The 19952-nt window shown below is 40.4% G+C and overlaps 2 protein-coding genes across 2 annotated transcripts; both read right to left on the bottom strand.

Annotated features, from left to right (window-relative positions):
- Positions 1-1547: 1547 nt before the first annotated feature.
- islr2 (immunoglobulin superfamily containing leucine-rich repeat 2) lies at positions 1548-4584 on the bottom strand (the record flags this gene model as incomplete). Its single annotated transcript, XM_083667416.1, has 1 exon — positions 1548-4584. The coding sequence occupies one exon, from the start codon at positions 4582-4584 to the stop codon at positions 2440-2442; it is 2145 nt and encodes a 714-aa protein (XP_083523542.1). The 3' UTR covers positions 1548-2439.
- Positions 4585-9005: 4421 nt separating this feature from the next.
- Positions 9006-19909, bottom strand: sema7a (semaphorin 7A (JohnMiltonHagen blood group)). The gene is made up of 14 exons (XM_083666297.1): positions 19741-19909; positions 19084-19223; positions 18299-18340; positions 18042-18137; positions 17563-17665; positions 17268-17378; positions 16549-16691; positions 15348-15526; positions 13861-13969; positions 12929-13124; positions 12077-12192; positions 11760-11905; positions 11551-11609; positions 9006-11424 (listed from the first exon to the last, which is right to left on the bottom strand). The coding sequence occupies exons 1-14, from the start codon at positions 19832-19834 to the stop codon at positions 10991-10993; spliced, it is 1968 nt and encodes a 655-aa protein (XP_083522423.1). The 5' UTR covers positions 19835-19909; the 3' UTR covers positions 9006-10990.
- Between the last annotated feature and the right edge of the window lie 43 nt (positions 19910-19952).

Raw genomic sequence — 19952 nt, 5'->3', positions numbered from 1 at the left:
TTTATGAATGTACAGAATGTCCTGTTTTGGAAAGATGAAGTAAATGTTAATTTTCAGTGTGTTCGATTTCACACTTATTGGTCTGCTTAACACCTATATTAAAAAATTACAAAATAAGAACTACTAGACAGATGAAACAGTTTGTATATTCAAAATGGGTTGGTCTGTCTCTTTTCTGGCAGGCCCACTGGTATCTATTTGAAAAGACAACTCTATTGTAATTTTGTCAGTAATGTTCATGGATAGTCGTTTTTTTTTCCATTTCTAGCTGTGAAAATGTTACTTAAAAATGTTAACTCTGCAGGATCCTGTTCTTTTTTGCTTTGGATTCTTAATTTTGATATCTACCTTTACATTTTGTGTTGCTGCATTGCATTTAAAAAGTGCCTCAAGTTACTTTTGAATGAAATGAATGAATTTCTTTGTGATTACCATGAAATTAAAACTAAAGCAAACTTTAAAACGTATTGACGTGTCAAATTATGTAAAGACTTGTTTTAATACAATTTGGTTTACATTCTTACGAGTGGGTCTCTTTTGAAACATTTTCAGTAGTGATAATCAGCACTGTCTTTTTCTTTTTACATCGGCACTATATGTTTTTTGTTTTCACAGACTTAATGGTTATTTGAACAGTTTAAGAACATAGATTTTGTTTCCGTATCATTATAAATACATTTTCCATGTCATTCGCGCGGAATCAATTGAATTTGATCGGAAAAGACAATATTATACGCCATACTCGGAAACGAATGAAGAGCGTCGGATTGCTGTGATCGCATTGCAACGAAACGGAGGAGCGCTTCATCACGCGACTCGCGCAGTGTTAAATGTATTTGAACTGTTGCGGAAATAAAAAGTGATTTATTCCGAACTGTAGGCACAAAACCCGTGAAAAGGCTATATACGTCCGTTCATAAAGCAATTGAATTTGTCTGACTTAATCCTCTGTTGCACATTTTTTCAATAAAAGATTAAACCAGAGTCTTAGAGTTGCCTATATACCCAATCAGTCTTATCTAGTGTGTGATCGATAGCCTACACGATGGAATTAATAACATATGTTAGGCAATACTCGGAAACAATGTATAGCCTATTTTTTAAGAACATTGTTACGCTTTTGTTCATTTCATAGTTTTGTCAACTGTTTGTCAACCCACAAAAACGTGTGCTCTGTCATGAAACAGTATGAAAACATTTCTGAAAATGTAAAATAAAGACAAATGAATAACATTTCACAACTAAAATGTTTTCTTAAACAAATTCGGAGGTTTAGGGGAGGCTATTTGACCGCCAGCGCAGGCTATTGTATAATGATGCGCTCACTAGCCAACGCCCAATATTCCCTCATCCAACATTATTGTCTCGTTTAATCATTTATGGATTTACTACAGCCAAACCTTATTCCGTGTGGCATGGCTAAAGTAGTATTGTTGAATAATAATTTATCTGACTTGGCCAATGACACCAGGTAAATCAGAGATGAAAAGATGCTTTTTAATATTTTATTAATTTCACGTACATAAAATCATATCAAAAATCTCGAAAGGTCAGGGGATTTTTTTTTTTTTACAACAGTTGCTCACAAAAAACTCACTATGCGTAAAATTACAGGACATTAAAAGCCTTCGGACGCTCATGCGTCAGTTGATGTTAGAAACGGATTACTTTACTTTCATAAAAAAGAGAAAATCGTTTCAATTCACTGGCTTACATCACATAATTGACATTAAGAATATCTAAAGTCCTATAGGCTACGCTAATAAAAACCACACATGAAAATATGTAGGCTATGTGTGACATGCCATGGACATTGGACAAGTTTCCCAAAGAGAAAGGACACGTTTAGAATCATTGAAAAAAGCGAATAGATAGCAAGCACCCGTTGATTTTAAAGTCACACATCTTGAAGCCCAACAATACATTTAACAACATCAGTTGATAGTTACCTGGGTTTCCCCAGGCATAGCACATGCCTTTACAACAGTAAAAGTGATTTTCCCTTTTACAGAACAATGGAACGAACAGTCAGTACGTGGACGCGTTCAGGAGCGCGCTGTCCAGCACCGCAACCTGCTGAAACTGATGCGTGAAAATCACAATGTTTACGGCTATCCTACGCCCTGCATAAAGGGGACATTTCGATGAATTCTGCTTTTACCAGTTTTGAGGTCTGACTTACTGTAGAAAAAAATACTTGCATTGTAAACGTTAATTGAGGAGTGTTTTTTGATATAGGCTATACAATACCAGTGTTACTTTAATGCACAACTTCATCACAATCTCTTAATTGGTTAACTGACCACTTTTGAGGTAAAAAGAGTTATCCACCTTTATCAGGGCTATCATATTTACGTGAAATAATGATAGGTGAGTTACCTGGTTTAAAATATAGTTGACAATAACTATTTTACACGCTCCTCTCTGGGATCTAACGGCTCAGCGACTAGGCTGTTTGTAGTTGCCGTTCATTTCGTCAGAGATGTTCACTGCCTCGGCCCCCAGCGGTAATCTATCACTGTACTCCGAGCCCACTTCAAATTCCTCCTGGTTAGTTTTGGATGAAGAGCCAGGAATGGACTCGGTTACCACGCTGCCCTCAATTTCTCCCTCCCGTTCTCCGTCATCCCCGTCAGCCTCGCCCTCTCCCTCGCCTAGCTCACTGGGGTTGAAGGTTTTCTCGGATTCTACAAACGATGCTCTGGGGTCAAAATCTGTGGCCATTTGTTTCTCCATCTGATCCGGATTCTGAGCCTTCATAATCAGCTTGTATGTCTTGCCTTGGTACTTGTATAGTAAATGGCAGCAGGTGGCCCCCAGCAAGGGAACAGTGGCCAAAGCCAGCAAAAAAGTGCTGACAACCACTATGATCAGGAGAGAGGGGATTTTCTTCCTGGTTGTGAAGACGACCTGGACTTGGCAGTCCTGCCCCCCATAGGTGAGACAGAGAGTGTAATTAGTACCAGGCTGCAAACCATGGAATCGATAGGCGTTAATCCCCTCCTCTATCTTGGACCACTGAACCACTGAGTGTCCATTGCCAGTATTTACACAGAGGTACAGCATGTCCAGGGGGGCTTGTTTGGATGATGCTTGGTAGAGGCTAAAAGGCTCTTTATTCACTGTTTCCAGGTTTTGTGTGTGACTCAGGTGAAGGTTGGATTTGCTACTGGGAATCTGGAGGGGATTGAGCTGCACTTTAGCCTCAGTCTCTGACACTTCCAATGCAATGACACCAAAATCAAATGTATACTGCTTGTGATCATCCAAGCTCAGATTGAAGGCATGGTTGGAGATGTATTGGCTGCCATCACTTACACCACACTTGCTGGCAAAGGGCATATCCTCTGACGCTTTGCCAACCTGCTCTGTATCATCATGTTTGACAGATGACCCAGTTGGATCGCTTTTGGTCTTTTCTTCAAACTTAGGCCAATTAATGACATTGTTGTTTTCTAAGATCTTAGGCCCAGGCTTGTTTCCAGATGGACGAATCTTGTCTGCTGTGGTGTCAGGCATGGAGTTGGTAGCATGTTTCTGGGTGCCTGCCACCACCACTTTAACACTGCTCTCTGCTTTACCAATATCATTGACAGCAGAGCAGCTATAATTCCCGTCTTCTTTTTTGCTCATACGAGAGATGATTAGGGTGCCGTTTTGAAAGACGAGGAATCTGTTGTTGGTTGTTTTGTCATTGATGGGTGAGTCATTATTCCCATCAGTGGAAGACAAACTGAATAGAAACTTTTGATTTCCTGCATTCACCTCCCAGGTGACCTCTGGTATGGGGTTCCCTGTCGTTTCACAGTTCAAGATCACCATGAAGCCCTCATAGAGCTTAGTTGTGTTAATATTGGGCTGGGAGGTTATAGAAACAGTAGGAGCCTTACACTCCAGTTTGGGCATCTTTTTAACCAATATATGTTTCAGTTGATCAGGGGTATCACATAAAATGGAATCCTGTTCAGGAACAGTAATCTTGGTCTCTGTGATCCACTCCCTAAGCCATTCCAGGCTACAGGAGCAGTCGAATGGGTTGTTATAGATCTGGATGTGAGACATGGAACTGAGGGCAAAGAAAGTCCCCTGCACAATAGTGGTGAACTTGTTGTTGTTGATACGAAGTGACCTCAGGTCTTTGAGAGTGGAAAAAGCATCCTTGGGCAGGTTGATCATCTCATTGTTATTCATTTTCAGAAGCTGCAGGGCTGTAAGGTTGTAGAGGTCCTCCCATGGGAAATTGACAATTTTGTTGTAGCTGAGATCCAGGTTGCGTAACTGTATCAGCGGGGCTAAGGTGTCCATCTCTATGGTGACAATCTCATTGTGGGCCAGCCATAGAGAGGTCACCTGGGTGACGCTAATGAAGCTTTTAGATTTGAGTAATTTGATCTTATTTGCGGAGAGGCTGAGGGTGGTCACATTGGAGGGCAAACCCACAGGTACTAGTAGCAAGTCTTTATAGGCACAGTCAGCGAATTGATTAGCATATTTATCCAGGCAGCTGCATGGCTCTGGGCAGCACTGCACAAAACCAATCACAGCAGTCCACAAGGCCAGGAGTTGAAGGAGCCTTGTCGCCATTTTCAGCACCTGCAAAGATCCAATTACAGGGTGTTAATTATTCAGTCTGCACTGCTGTGATTTTATTTTTGAACTTTTATAACAGATATCATATACTATCGTACGGCCACATAATGATCAACGCGCCAGCAATAATACATTGAGGCATCCTGTTGCACTTGATAGCCTTATTATGTCAGTTGAAATAAGGGGAGTCTGCTGCAGCTATAGGGAATCGAAATTCTGCAGCGTCCAGATCCCATACAAGAGAAGTCTACGAGAAGAGTTTATAATATAGGCCTAATTTCAATGGTGATTGAAGGAATTGAACACATGATTTAACTTTTGAATTGGGTACCTCTGGTGAACTATTTAAGCTTTAGCTTTATAGGCTAAAGAAACTGCAATACCAATTTTTCGAGTGACTTTTGTAACTTATTTACTTCACACAACAAATGACAATGCCAGATCAAGAATCCAATTGCAGTTGTAGGTGAGCTTTGGCGCAAACTGCACGAGCCCACCGTATTCTCCTGTCCTTGGTACTGAACCGCGTATCGAGTTTGCTTGTTGACGAAGACGCGCTTTCCCTGTCTTTTACCTTTGCAACACCTCTCTCCCTTCTGTTTATTCTGAATACAATGAACTATACTGTTGGTAAAATATGCAAAACACATGGACTTTATGTTGTTTCCTTATGCCATTTTATCTGAGTAGTAGTATTACAGTAGACCTCGAATGGATTAATAGTTCGATATGGAAAGTTTTAACAAGCCATTGGGAAGGTTTCATTCAGTCCATATTGTTCACATATTGCGATCAAAACAACATAATATTACATCGACCGAACTCCTGTTTACTTTTTTAATTATCTTACCTGTTCAAGGTTAATTTCCAATCCGTGTAGTTTCTCTTACAGATCACTCTCTAGGGATAGGACCTTCTAATATCAAAATATGATTAGTGGGAGAAAGAAGTAACGTCCTCGTATATAGTGGATCCTTTTACATGACTTTTGGAGACGGTGATAAGGTTGATGATGGGCGGCGGAGGAAACATTTTTCTCCCAGAGTGATGCTGTACAGTCCGATGGCTGTTTTCCTTTCGCGACTGAGTGAGAGTACGATCCACTGCGCGTTCCCGTCTCCTCAGAGCAAGGGGAGGGTTTGTGAACGCGCAGCCTCTCCCATCATCACTATTGTATTAAAGATACAGAGGCTCAGGGCTTGCCATCCCCAAAGAAAATTCATAATTTAGATACTAATGTTTAATTCATTTTTCGACCTAAACATAATCTTTGACCTAATTCAGTTCAGTGTTGTTTTGTCCCAGCTATGTTAGCCAAGAGAGTTAGATCGAGCAAAACACAAACGATTTTAGGTTGATGAGAGTTGTGAAATGTCCAGTAGACTATAGGATTTAAATAGGGCCAGGCGTAAAAGCAGGCTTACTACAGAGGGGTTCAATCAAAAAACGTTCTTTATTCTTTGACATATTTGGATAAAGTTGAAATGGGCGAAGCCTGTCAAAAATGAAATTAGGCCTACTTGCTTACAGTCAGGAAATTAAAAGACAATTTCGTTGATAGGCTTTGTCATCAGTTGCTTTGTTGGTCGTGAGATAGGATATGGACGACATTAGCTGCACACAAATGGTCCTATCCTTTGGCCTACATAAAATAGACATGTAGCTCATTATCTGTGGGATTGACCTATTCATGTTGCAGGTTGAATATGGTAGGACTAGGCTACAAACAGTAATTACAGGAACATGATTGATTAATTAATTTATTCATTTTTCAGTCGCATATCATTAGGCCCATCCTATTAAACGGCTGACCGGAGACGTTTCGGGCAGGTTCTTCGATTAGGCAACTTCTCATAAATGGCTATTTTTCTTTTCAAATACTGCCATCTTTTGGCAATTGAAGAGAACAGCTTCATATATTATTTCTGAGTATGGACAGAGAGGAAGAGACTGAGGTGCAATCTCAAAAGTCTTTCCATGATTCATCGCGTCCTCTCTCCTCACCTCCTTCTCAAAACTCATCGGAGGGGAAGGTCTGAGGGGAGGAACTCACGATGTTCCCCTCCAATGAGTTTGGAGAAGGATGCGAGGATAGAGGACACTAGCAATCGAGAAAATACTTTTGAGGTTTGGCCTGAATGTGTGCAGTGATTAGGGAAGTGGAGACAGGTGTGCGACTTGGCAGGTAAGGGGCGTGACCAGAAGATCATTGGTGAATTTCTCCTCAAGACCGTTACTTCTCACCAGGCTTTTGTTGCATTGGAGATCTGGTGCGTATGGTCCTGTGGATTCTTGGGGAAAGGTGACCTCTATTGGTGATAGGATTGTAACTACACAAAGAGGATGACATGATCCCCTAAATAAAGATAACCTCTCAATTTTGTCTCATCCACCACTAATTTCTCATTCTAGTCTAGTTCAGTTGCATACACAGTGACTACGTTTCCATGCACAATATTTGGCCATTCAGAATGAATTCATTACGAACGAACATTCCGAAAGAACTGTTTACCTGATCGAAAATTCAAGTGGCCTTTTGGAGATAACTGTTTACATGTCCTAACATATAATCTGAATAAAGTCATTTCTGATTTTAATTTCTAATTTCTGCCGGAGGACTGGGGGGAAAATGTGCTCCTGAGGAATGGAAGCAGAACTTTCGAATCACACGCTTGTACTTTACGAAATTGTACACGCTTATGGAAAGTGTTAAGGACAAATGTGACTATGCGAGCGCATACCCTGTTGATGATGCTTTTTGAAGATGCGCCCACTACAGATGCATACGCATTAGAAACTTGGTTATTCTGATTGGGCAAGTAAGCCGAATGAGCGTTTACATGCCTAATATTAGCTAATATCCGCTCCTATCAAACGTTTTATCAAAGGTATAACCCAGACCTTCCATTCGGAAATACATTTAATTCGGAACGGTCTCTCTAGGCTGATATTCTGATTATTTTCATGAGGGTGTTTTATTCAGTGTATTCATTTATTTGGACTATTAATGGAATATCAGGCTGCATGTTAAGGCAGTCAGTTTGAGTTATATCTATTTCAGTCGAGATGACCAGATATCCAACCCTATGATGTGTTATAGTGCAGTTGTGCATATCAGCATACTAGACGTGCTTGTATGCATGTACGAAGTCAACTCCCTCCCTGCTGCGGTTGGGGTGTGCCTCACATCAGTCAGTGTGAGTCACACCCCAATTACCCCAGTCACCACCCCAGTGGTTCAAACGTCAAACGAGATTCTCTATCAGACCGTCACTCATAAGGGAGTCATCATCACCCATTCATAAATGTGGAGAGGCAATGAAGGGGGTTATTCTTCGCATTTGATGATAGACTAAAATAAAAAGTTTTCTGTTCTTGTTTCGTCCACTGGGAAATGTTATTCATATTCAAGAAATATGTCCCTTAAAAGAGCAAAAGTATGGCTTTGTGTTTTTGTTTCAACAGATTATATGGTTTCAAATAGCAGTTCACATGTGGACAGTACTCCCCTTGAACTCAGCTGGAGAAAAATCAAAGAGGAAAACACAACCGGAAACCACAATCCCAAAGCAACATTCCCTACACCATTAGGGGTGCAACCCTATCAGGGTTCAGGTCTACTACATTTGTAACTTGATAATGGCTGGCTGCAGCCCTTATATGCTCCCCCCCCCAATCAGTAGCCAAGATAGAAATACAGTAAGTGGCTCATGGGTGTCCCACCAGACCCACTTAAGCTATAAGCTGATTCACAGTGGAAGGAAAGTCTCTTGTGTCTGTGGTGCTGCTGACGGTGAAGAAGTGTGGGGTTACTGACACAGTGAAACAGCTACGGTTGAGAAAAACAGAACACCAGCTTCAAGGGTTAATATAATAACCAGGAACTCAAGAGTTTATTTTGTTCTGCCTACACCCTTCCTGGTGATGACAGTTATATTTTTTTAGATCACAGTGCTATATTTTTCTTCCCTCCCACATGACAATACAGTCAATAGAGTGAAATAGTAATTACTGGAAGAAAATCATATGATATCAAATCGTATGATAACCACATAACCATCATCCTTTTCATCATTATGTTACTGTTACTCTGGACTATTTTAATATGGTTGTGCACATCATAGGATTAAGCCAATTACTGTGGAGACGTTACCAGCAGCCTTAGGAAACGGTTTTGTGGGTGATTCCGTGTCAGCTCCGGCTTCAGGCTGAGACTACCATGATCATCATTCAAGTAAGGTGAGATCAAAGCTCACGTTGAAGGGCCACATGAACCATGGCCACATGACACCACTCCCTTGCTCCACTGAGGGGTGTCATGGAGACAGGCAGGGTTTTTACTGTGTCATTAAGTCACACAGCAGATAACTACTACTACATACGCACATTCCTTTTTTGACGGATGGTAAACAAAATAACGAATTCAACATGTTTTTATTTTATGACCTTCTTGAGAGAGGTTTAACCAGACCAACACAATAAAAATGGAATGAAACCAAACCCAAATCAAAGGAACATACAAATGGACTAGACATATAATTACTGCAGCTGGTTAGCATAGCTGGACAAATAGCTGTCGTCTCAGACATTCCAGTGGCCCCTTCTGAGAGCTGAAAGCAATCTGTAGAGAGAACCTCTAATCCACATAAACCTCTAAATACTTCGTTCCACTTATACAGCCCCCTAGCCAACAACAACTTAATTCACACAGTCACAACCAGGACAGTGTGTATACCATCTGTGTGTCCTGATAAGCAATGGCCAGCCTACAGTCATGATGATGATGATGTGGTAGATGATTCAAAGGCAATATTCAAAGGCTGCCATTTGTGATAGTCACTATGAGTCTTCTCTTTTGTTTATTTACCACCTGGTCCATTCTTTATTGATGCTCTTTCTCTGGGTGTCATTGTAGGCTACTCTTAACATAAATAGTTAATGTCACAACAACATGCTATCTAATTACTAGGTGGATTTCTTTCTTTTTGTCACAACATAGGGAGCAACTTATTGAATGACATAATCATGAACATTTCCAGTATGGAAAATATATCTATTAGAATAATACATTAACAGTTGAAAGATAAACAGCGAATACAACAAACTTAAAGCAGGTTGATAAAATACTGGTACAGGAAAATAGAGAACAAATACATTACACAGCAAACTGTACAACGCTCTGTTGAAAGTGCTATTTTGTACACACTGCATATTATTCAAGGCTTTTGAGGTAAACCAAGTAAAGTAAATAAATATATATTTATCTTTTCAGCTCTGATAGCCGCTTCAACTTACAGACAACTTACTCAATCTTTCTATCCATCAATTTCCAACAACTCTCACCTGTATAAAAGACATGACCACAGCATTCTTAGCTAAATATTCCCTTTGACATCCTAAAATGCTAACATGGCTACTAACTTTCACATTCATATCCTTCATTTGTGGTCACAATGATAATAACAAACAAACTTCCAAAACAATTATCAGAGCAGGGAGTGATGGCGCCAGGCCAGTTAAAAAAAATAAATAATTCCTAAGCATTCCATGTCCCATTACTCCACCCTATCCTGTCATTTCCATGTCCCTGGAGATCTCTCCCTACCTCAATTAACAAAACAGGCCAGGTCTTTAATCAACACATGAAAAATACATTTGTCTTAATACTACTGTAGCCTACACTGATAATGCATTGTGGGTCTGTATCAGGAAGCCACTTCAGACGACTGTTAGTTCAGGTTCAATAGGAAAGACCAAGATTAACCTTGTATAAACTTTGCACTTGAAAACTTCCTGTTGACATTTCACTGTAATCGTGTCATCTAGTTTTTCTTCCCACAAGCATCCTTACTCATAATCAATGGGCAAGAGAACAGAAAGCATTAGCACCTACTTCACTTTAGCTATTAGGAATACTATCCCTGCCACAGGATGGATAAAACACCTTCTTAGACCTTCTGGAAGATTCTAACTGATGTCCCTCTACACTTGATGGGGGCTGTTTACTAGAGACTATGCCAGAGTGCTCTGAAGTGAGGATGGGCTTCTCCTGGGACCCCACAGCTGGCCCTACAGTAAGCTGGACCTCCTGTATATTCCCTAGTCCTACAGTAGGCTGGACCTCCTGTATATTCCCAGGCCCTACAGTAGGCTGGACCTCCTGTATATTCCCTGGTCCTACAGTAGGCTGGACCACCTGTATATTCCCAGGCCCTACAGTAGGCTGGACCACCTAGCCCTACAGACCCTAGCTGGCCTCCTCACCAACAGCCCAAGCTATCTTACACATCTCTCACTGTGCCTGCACAAACTTTCACTTTCCCCTCAAAACTTCTGACAGATGCTTTTAATAAGGTGGCATGCAGGAGAACAGCAAGAAAAAAGGTGATGGAAAGTGTCATCATGCGTACAGTAAGATGCCTGTTTGGACAAATGCGAAACTCACAATCAGTCCCATCTGCGCTGTGAATGCTGCTGCACTACTGCTGTCCTTTGGAGGAATGGGAATGTAATGTTTGCTGTTTTTGTCTGAGTCTGTTTGGGAAAGCTGGTATGCTATCACTACTTTAGTATAGTCTCTCTCTTTGGACACACACTGATAGCCACCGTATTTCTCCGTGGTCATGGCAGGGATGAGGTGCAGGCAGTCAGACTGCATGCGCTGACAGGGGCTGCTCTGGCCTTTGTGCTCCCATGTGTAGATGGCATGGTAAGAGTCTATGTTACAGGACAGGTAGAAGGGGACCTCCAGGGGGATAGAGTGGGCCACTGTCAGATGGTCTGACGAACGTGGCTCAGTCTCCCGTTTGGTTCTGTTGGTTTGTTTCTTTGGCTCTGCAGAGATAGAAACAGAATAAAGAAGTTGACATCAAACTCCATAGTAACAAAAGCTGATCCAGCCATCTATTCAACATACGTATTGTACAATAGAGTGTATTCTTATTAGTGTGTTGAATGTACCTTCTACTGTTACAGGGCACACACTTGTTTGTCCTCCAGCAATATTTTGAATGCCTTCCCTATGGACAAAACACAGCAACTTTACCCACACAAACATTCTGTTGAACAACAAGGATTATTACTAAGGAAAAAGCAGTTTAGATACAGTAGAGCACAATGCTAGATATGTGAGAAAGTGTATAATCATGTCTGCTTTCTATCTAACTTACAAGACTGTTGGTGTGCACCCAGACTTTGACCAAGCACAGTAGGGGTCACGTGCCAGAACACAATCTGCACAGGAGCCATTGTAATCCTGGCATCTCTGCAGGTCCAGGTTGAAGATCTGCTCTGAGAGGCCAACAACTAGCCTCCTCTGGATACAATAACAGGAAAGCAAGTAAACCTCCAAACATCTCATCACAAATATAATTAAAAAACCATTTATCATAAAACAATTGATTATTTTTTTATTTTCTCTGAATATATTTATAAATACCTCTTAAAAGCACTTTGTATTACATATTCCAATGTGTAAACCAATTACCTTTTTGGAATCTAGTTTCATTGATTGAATAATGGCTGAGTGGTTGGAGAGATGGATCTCTGAGATGATAAAGGGTTTAAAGCCATCTTCTAAGATCTTGTGGATCATTCCAGATTCTGAAATAGTAGATGGACAGGATGAACAATTTGCAGTGAAGTCTACAGGGTGAAAGCTGAGCTGAAAATAGAGCTGAAAACAAAGATAGCTTCAACCTTGATCTACGGTTGTGTATTTGTCAGGACAAACACAGCATTGTCAGCCCATTGTTCTTAATATCCTCCTCTGTGCTAAATAAAGAGTGATTATCCTTACTGGAGTCTGTTTACTCCTGTCATATGCACAACCTCAAAAAGAGCATAGCCAACAACAATTATAACTGTATAAAAGCTTGTTAGATTTTGAATAAGAAGCCTGCAAATATTTAATTGAATCTGCCAGAAGATGTTATTTTTTTATTCACCATTTTCCCTGTGTTTTACTTTTTACTATTACTTTTTACTATTACTATTACTATTTTACTATTTTATGTATCACATTGTGTTGAATTGCCTTTTGGTAATTGTCTCTTTATTCTGTTTTTCTCTCTGTGGGTATATATATATTGTGTTGACATACTGTATTGGCATCCTTTGTCGAATGATACATTAATCATAAAAAACTGGGTTTCTGTGTCCATAATCAGTCTTTGACTGGGATGCAGTCCCATTATACATCCCGTCACATATCCACCTACCTACACACACCAGAAAGCATATCTCCATTTAAGTAACAACTTAAAATAATAAATAAAGAAAGGTAAAAGATTTGAGAAGTGAATTTCATGTCAAAATAGATTTACAGCCATGCACATACCAGTGGCTAGTAGCAGCACATTGTGCATGCGTTGGTCCGCTCCCTGGACTCGATCCACAGCTATCTTGGTGTAGTTGTTGCTGCTAATGTAGAAGGGAGCATAGGGGTGGATGGGGTGGATCCAGTCGCTCATCTCTGAGTGGTCCTTTACAATGTTGACAGTAGCCAGTGGAAGGCTCTTACTCTTTTTGACACACTGAAAGGTAATAGCAACACAAAAAGGCTCTCAGTCCAAATATAGACATACAACCTGCATGACATGCTCTAGCAAGCAATGTAAAGCATAGCAATGTAAGAACCATCGCAATACGGAAATGCTTTATGTTTACGTTCATCTTACAGTGCAAGTAGGTATGCAGAGTTTGTGATTGCACTCTTAAATGTCACCAAAACTACTACTACTATCTCTTGTGGCTGTATACAAACAAAAAAGCCATTTCCTAATGTCTACATAGAGCAAAACCTCATGGAGGCTTGATTACTGTTGGGTCAGGGTGGAGGAAAGAGAAGGTCAGAGGAAGAGGAAGTTGTTCAATACAGTTGGCCACACTTGTAAGCCTGTAAATATAACAACTGTAAAACCTGGACCTCTGGGTCGGGGCAAATGTCACCACACTAATGTAATACAAAACTTTAAAGGACTGCTCATTAAATATAACACAAGAGGCGTTGGCCAAAGCATTAAACTAAGAGTCACCCAGGACATTATGCGCTCATACTACTTTACCCAGTGACTGGGATACAGATCAAGAGACACATTTTCTACATGTCCACCCATGGATAATAAGTTCTTTTCCATTGTCTGACTCAAAATCCCCTCTGTTATTCCATTCTTATTATAGCCCAAAAGAGGCTAAATATGGTTGCTGGAAATTAAGTTCAGAGTAAAAAGAGATAAAAACGAGATGTTGTTTCTATGAAAGACTTCTTACTGTTCCTGGTCTTGGGTTAGGAATCTCTTTATCGAAGCCTTTGAAGGTGGAATTCTCAAATATTATGTCAATCTCTTCCATAGAGTAAATGCAAACAGCAGTGGAGTTCCTATAAGTGGAGAGAATGACTGTGGTTAGATATTTCACAGAATCTGCTGTAGTGTGAAATGTATTATCATTCCACAGAGTGTGTGTGTAAACAAAAGCTAGTTGGAATGTCCATGCACTAACCCTAACCTCCTCAGGAAGAACATTGTTTAATATTTCAAGGTTTCCTTCAATTGGGTTTCAGCTATACTTCTGTATTGACTGGTGGAACAATTAATTTCATTTTCATTTTCAGTATTATGGGTGTAGATAGAACATCAAGTAGATATGTAGCTGAGATGTTGAGTTACAGTGGTAGTAGTACTGTAGATCACACTAAGGAGTTCACACTGAGGAGTGTGTGCTAGTGCTACTTTCTCCGTCATCTCATTGAAAATTGGGGTTGAAGATGGGATGAAGATGTCATAGGTCAACTTAAGAGTTTGGTGCCCCTGCAGCCGTTGAAAGTAAATAAAAGCCTAGACATGGAAGTGGGGGCGTAGTGATTCTGGCTTTGGTGTATTCGAGTACTAGAGACTTTGTGGTCCGCAGAGTAAAGGGGAGGAAGATAAGACATCTGCATGTGACTTCATATCTTGCAAGAAATGTATGTAAACAGCTCACTGTTGATTTGAAACCCCAAACCTGATTTTGATTCCTCCCATAAGAAAAGACCAGTGCAATGCTAAATCTGACGTAGAGCCGGGTATAAATGTGAATGCACAATAAATCGTTTTTGAAGAAATGGCTGATCCAGAACTTTCTCAGAGGCGCCTGTCTCGTCTGCTGCTTTTGCATCTGTTTTGTCTGCACTTGTCTTGTCAATAAAAACATTTTATACTCTGCAGATCCACCGTCTGATCCATCATTATTGATTTTGAGTCTTTCAAGTCTGTTCATTTCCCCACTTGTCTTGTCAATAATGTCCCTTTGACAGGGAGGACATTTTATGAAAGTTAATAATATTGGTTTAGACGCACTTAAGCAGTGCTGCATGAATGTACAGCATGCATTTCTACAAGGAGATCAAACAGACAACGGATTTGTTGGAAGGCTTGTCGTCCTGCGGCGGATGTTTTTTAATTTGGACATTTCTTTGATGTTGTTTGTGGAGGTAATGGGAGCTTTCATTAAGTTTTGTCTGGAAGCCCCTAACTATTTGCCTCTGAAATATATCACTCGATATACAGTGTGTGCTGTGGAACACATCATTCTCTTGAAGAATGTTCACAGGTAAACATCAACTGTACACCGGCCAGCACGCACTTCTCAGTTTTAACTCCTTGATCACACAGACAGGAGAACGAGCTCACCAGACAGGAGAACTAGTTCACACAGACAAGAGAACTAGCTCACACAGACAAGAGAACTAGCTCACACAGACAAGAGAACTAGCTCACCAGCTGCTCGTGAAGAGTGCGTACACTCTGGACTCCCTCCAGTCCTCAGCATGCAGCACATGAATGTCTTGGAGACGGTTGAAATAGAGGGACTCTTTTGGAATGCCACATACAAGACGAGCCTTGAGGAATGATGTCCATATGTTCTGGAAGAATCTCTTTGACCCACCTTCATCCACCTGCAGAATGACATAATGATAACACAATCATAGAAGAAGAATAAAGATACAGAGTTTAAACATAATCAATGTCTCACAAGGGCCTTTATGTCATGTGAACTTGCAGTCCTCACCAGTTTATTTGGACCAGTAACTAATAAACATGGAGCCAAGCAAAACATCTCTTAGTGGATATCTAGGTTATCATATGTCCTAAAACAACAGAGAACAATGCCAAGGTGCTTTGGCAGCTGTTCTAGATTAGTGGGATATGTGTAGTACTGTATCAGTGCAGGTTTTCAGCCACAAGATAGTATTGCATAGTATTATAGTTACTAAAGTGCTGAACAGCATTTGAGCTGAACGAATACGGAATACAGCTCTAGTCACGAGCCAAAACCTAGCATCAGCTGAGTTTCAAGTTCTCATGACCTGTGAGTCTCAATGCCCCTGGTACATTTCCAATCTCCTCTGCTTTTCCATCACAGTCCAAACTCATAAATAATTAATTTCCTACTGGGTAGTCATGTTATTTGAAACCATGAAGACAAATTGTGCTATTCTGTATAGGGGAATATCAAAAGGACTTTTAAAAAACAAGATGTCTGCTGTACATGCCAAACACAATACAGCAGATAGATGGGCGTCTGACCCGCACCATTGCTCAAGGGGGTCACATCCAACACCAGTGGGACAGTTGAATAAGGAACTTTCATCAAGTGACTTCTCGTCTCATTAATTGCAGGATACATTATGCATGGAAATACAGTTTACCTATCGCATAGGCCACCAACATCCAACCTTCTAACGATAGAAAAATACATTGCTTGCAAGTTTCAAGTTCTCCATAACAAACTGAAAAAATGTATGTCCAGGGCCGCACTGTTTTCCTTCCAACTCCCTTGAGCTGACCTTATAAATCCAAGGCAACAAATCTTGTGGCAGGGGATTGTTATCTATTTAATGAGGGGAGAGCTTTCCTCTAAGCCATGATATACACTGTAACTACTGGTCCCCCGTCTCAGCCAGTGGTCTCAGCATACCTTACACACTCTGGCTACCCTGGAGATCCAGGGGTCAGCTTCTGGACTACTGTCAGAGTTCTTCTCCCGGAAAAATACATAGATCTTCTCATTGTCTGGATCGTCTTGGCGCTTGACCCAGGAGGTGGAGATGAAGGTGGGTTCTGTAAGGGAACAGGGAAGACTTGATAAGAGCCCTGGCTGATACCTTCCTTCAAGCTACTGATTCCACCTACAGGCATTGATGTTCTTTTTTCAGTTTCAATGAACGTTTAAATAGTTCCCACTCTCTGGCAATCCAAATACATTTCTGGCTACAGCGGTCTATGCAAACACTGTTCAAGTGTGTTGAATCTACGTACTGTACACTCGAAACAAAGTGTAACAGGAGGATCACAACAAAAATGTGGCTGTGTGTTTCGGATGAAAGAATAGACCCAGACAAACCCTGAGTTCTATCCAACCTGTTCCACTGTTTACAGCATAGAGCCAGCCACCTTGACACATGACGCAGTAGCCTTGGCAAAGACAACAAGGCCAGATAGGGATTTGCCTGATTAGGCGATAAAGTGATTACTTAGGCTAAACAAAGAATGACAGAGTCAAAACAAAGAGCTGAGGTACAGATATTTTCATTAACGGTGATTAAGGAAGTGAAAACAACACTACTCAAGGATCTTGTGGACTAGAGCAGCATTGATTTGCTTCTGAATTTGCTTATTCTTGTGAAATTGACTGACCTGTCACCCACTTGTCATACATCCCAACATTTGTTCGTGTGCCTGCTTTCCTTCTGAATTGAAGTGAACCTCCATCACTATCCAATGGTGCTGCGGCATACAAGTCTCCCTCTAAAAATAGCATAAAGACATCACAACAAGGGAGAAGAGTTTAAATATGCATGAAAGCCATGGATTACAGTGTATGGCATTCCTGCTTGACTTTATTATATGATACAGCTCTTAGCAACAACCACACAGAATTATAAAGTATTTCCACTGAACACCACAATCCACAGCTCTGCCTTTAACATACCTACTGTGAGAGACAAGGAGTTGTGTGAGTAAACATGTGGGGAGATTCCATTCCCTTCATAACTCTCCACTATCTCACGTGTTTGATTATTCACCTGGGAATACTTCGGAGAAAAAAAAAGAGGGAAATACACATAAAGAAAGATAAAACACAATGGAAAAGAAAACAGGAACCCTGATGATACTCTATAGCATATTCAAACACATGCCGGATAGTGGCATGACTACTAAGAAAAAATTCACGCATTCTTATATGGTCTTCAACCCAAAACATCCTACACACCACCAAGGAGGTTTAATGACAGTCTTATCAATCAACACTACAGAACCACAGAGAGTTCCTAATGAGCCCCCAGCTCTTTTACTGTATTTACCACAAAGAATAAACAGAGAAAAACAGAAACAGAGCACTAGTACAGTGTAGGTATTGAACAGATGCCAGACAGATGTGTCACTACACGTTCCATTGGAATGACTTACCAACTTCCAACATTGGGGCTTTTGGCCATTAGTCCCACACACAAATAGGCTATCCTGGAACTTCTGAATGACAGTGATGACATTTTCACATGGGCCCTAGAGTCAGACAAACCATGTCCATCAACACATATAGGGATTTAAATCAAAGTAAAACCCACAGCTCGGTACTGAGAAGAAAATGCAACACATATATTAGCGTGTGGATAATCAAGCAAATAACTCACCGCCTTTCATCTGTGCTATCCTTAATTACTAACCTCTGCACATGTCTGTCCTCCTGTTGTGTTCAGAGGAAATTCCTGCAGAAGACATTATTGGATAAATAAAATAAATTTGTTTACAATGACATAAGCCACTTGAAAAATATAGATAAAACAATAGATACGCTTAATGAAATACAGGTTTGAATAATTGCCTTTGACATATACCTGTCATAGAAAGTGATAGATATTTATCTTGTGACTATTGCCAAAATGTTACACAACGGTATAGACTGTACAGTGTACATAAGCTGCTGTATCCTATCCTTATCATCTTAACATTTTTAAAATGCGTGTTGAGTTGACTGTTCATGGCTTTTGTCCACTGATGACTTGTTAATCATAAGCTGCTGGCATTGAAGCAGTCAGCTGCCATTGTTGAAATGCCATCCGCCTTCAGCTGTTAGCTTGATATACAGCATGAAGTGGCATTGCCATTATGCCTTAGTGACTACCATTGTATGTAACACAATGGCCATCTGTTACAGTAGGCGTCTGCAAAACTAGCCCTGTTTAACCCGGTGGTGTCAGGCTAATCAGTTAAGCAGTTCAATAAATTATATTCTACATAAATTCTACTAAAATGTCATATGGAAAACATAAACAGGAAAGTGACAGTATGATTATTCAACATGAGTCTACATAAAGAGCAATGCAGTTGATAACTGAAACTGGTCAAGTTGCCTAAATAAAGAACTGATAGAGATAGTTTTAACTTAACTTTAAAATAATACAAAAGCGTATTATGACCTAAGTGAGGGGGAACAGTGATTAGTACCAACCTCGATGATACGACTGTTCTCCAGATCAATCTGAAACACAAAGTCATTTCCTCCAACATATAGATGATCTGAGTCCACAGGATGGAAGAACACTGTGTGGTTTTGGTGTACGGGATATGCCACTGTGTTATCAATTCTGTCTGGAGAGAGTAATGGTAATACCAGGGTAAAACAGGCTTCAGAGAACAAATGGGATACAGCAAAAAACGAAATGTGTGGAATAACGAATAACTTATTTGTAACAGAGATGTTTCACGCATCAACATGACACAATGCCCTATATAAAATGACAACTACAATGTGTTTTCATAGCTCAGAATTCACTATTATCTACATAATTATATTCAGTCATGATGCATTAGACTAAAATCATGCAACATTCAATCGAATACAGTAGCCTACTTTACATGGGGATTTAGACTAAGCCTGCTAATAGACTTTAATCTGCCCTTTGGCTGATTGTCCACCTAACAGCTAATATCACAGTGGCTAGACTCAGACGTCATTGATGAACTACTTTTACCAATAATTGATCACAGCCTACTTCTGCAATTCAATAAACTGAGCTCTAACAATGAATGGTAGAATTGTTGAATTGTACAAGCGTTGTAGCTGCAACAACTGCTAGATGAAGACAGGTGCAAGTCAGACGCTTACCCTGTTGGAGAATGAGTCTTGGGATAGCCCTCATTTCCAAAGTAAATTGAAAATTCCAAACAAGGCAAAGAGACATTTGAACAAACAATTTCATTTTGATGTTTGTAATCACATCAGATCACTCGGCAAAATCCATACATGTTGCCATGGCGGCAAAATCCAGAGTTCAATCCATTCACTGTAGAATCCCTGGAGTAACTCCTTGGCTCCAG

This window comes from Argentina silus (assembly GCF_951799395.1).
Source record: "Argentina silus genome assembly, chromosome: 3".
NCBI lineage: Eukaryota > Metazoa > Chordata > Actinopteri > Argentiniformes > Argentinidae > Argentina > Argentina silus.
The sequence above is the reverse complement of the archived record's forward strand: the minus strand, read 5'-3'. Positions and strand labels throughout refer to the sequence as shown.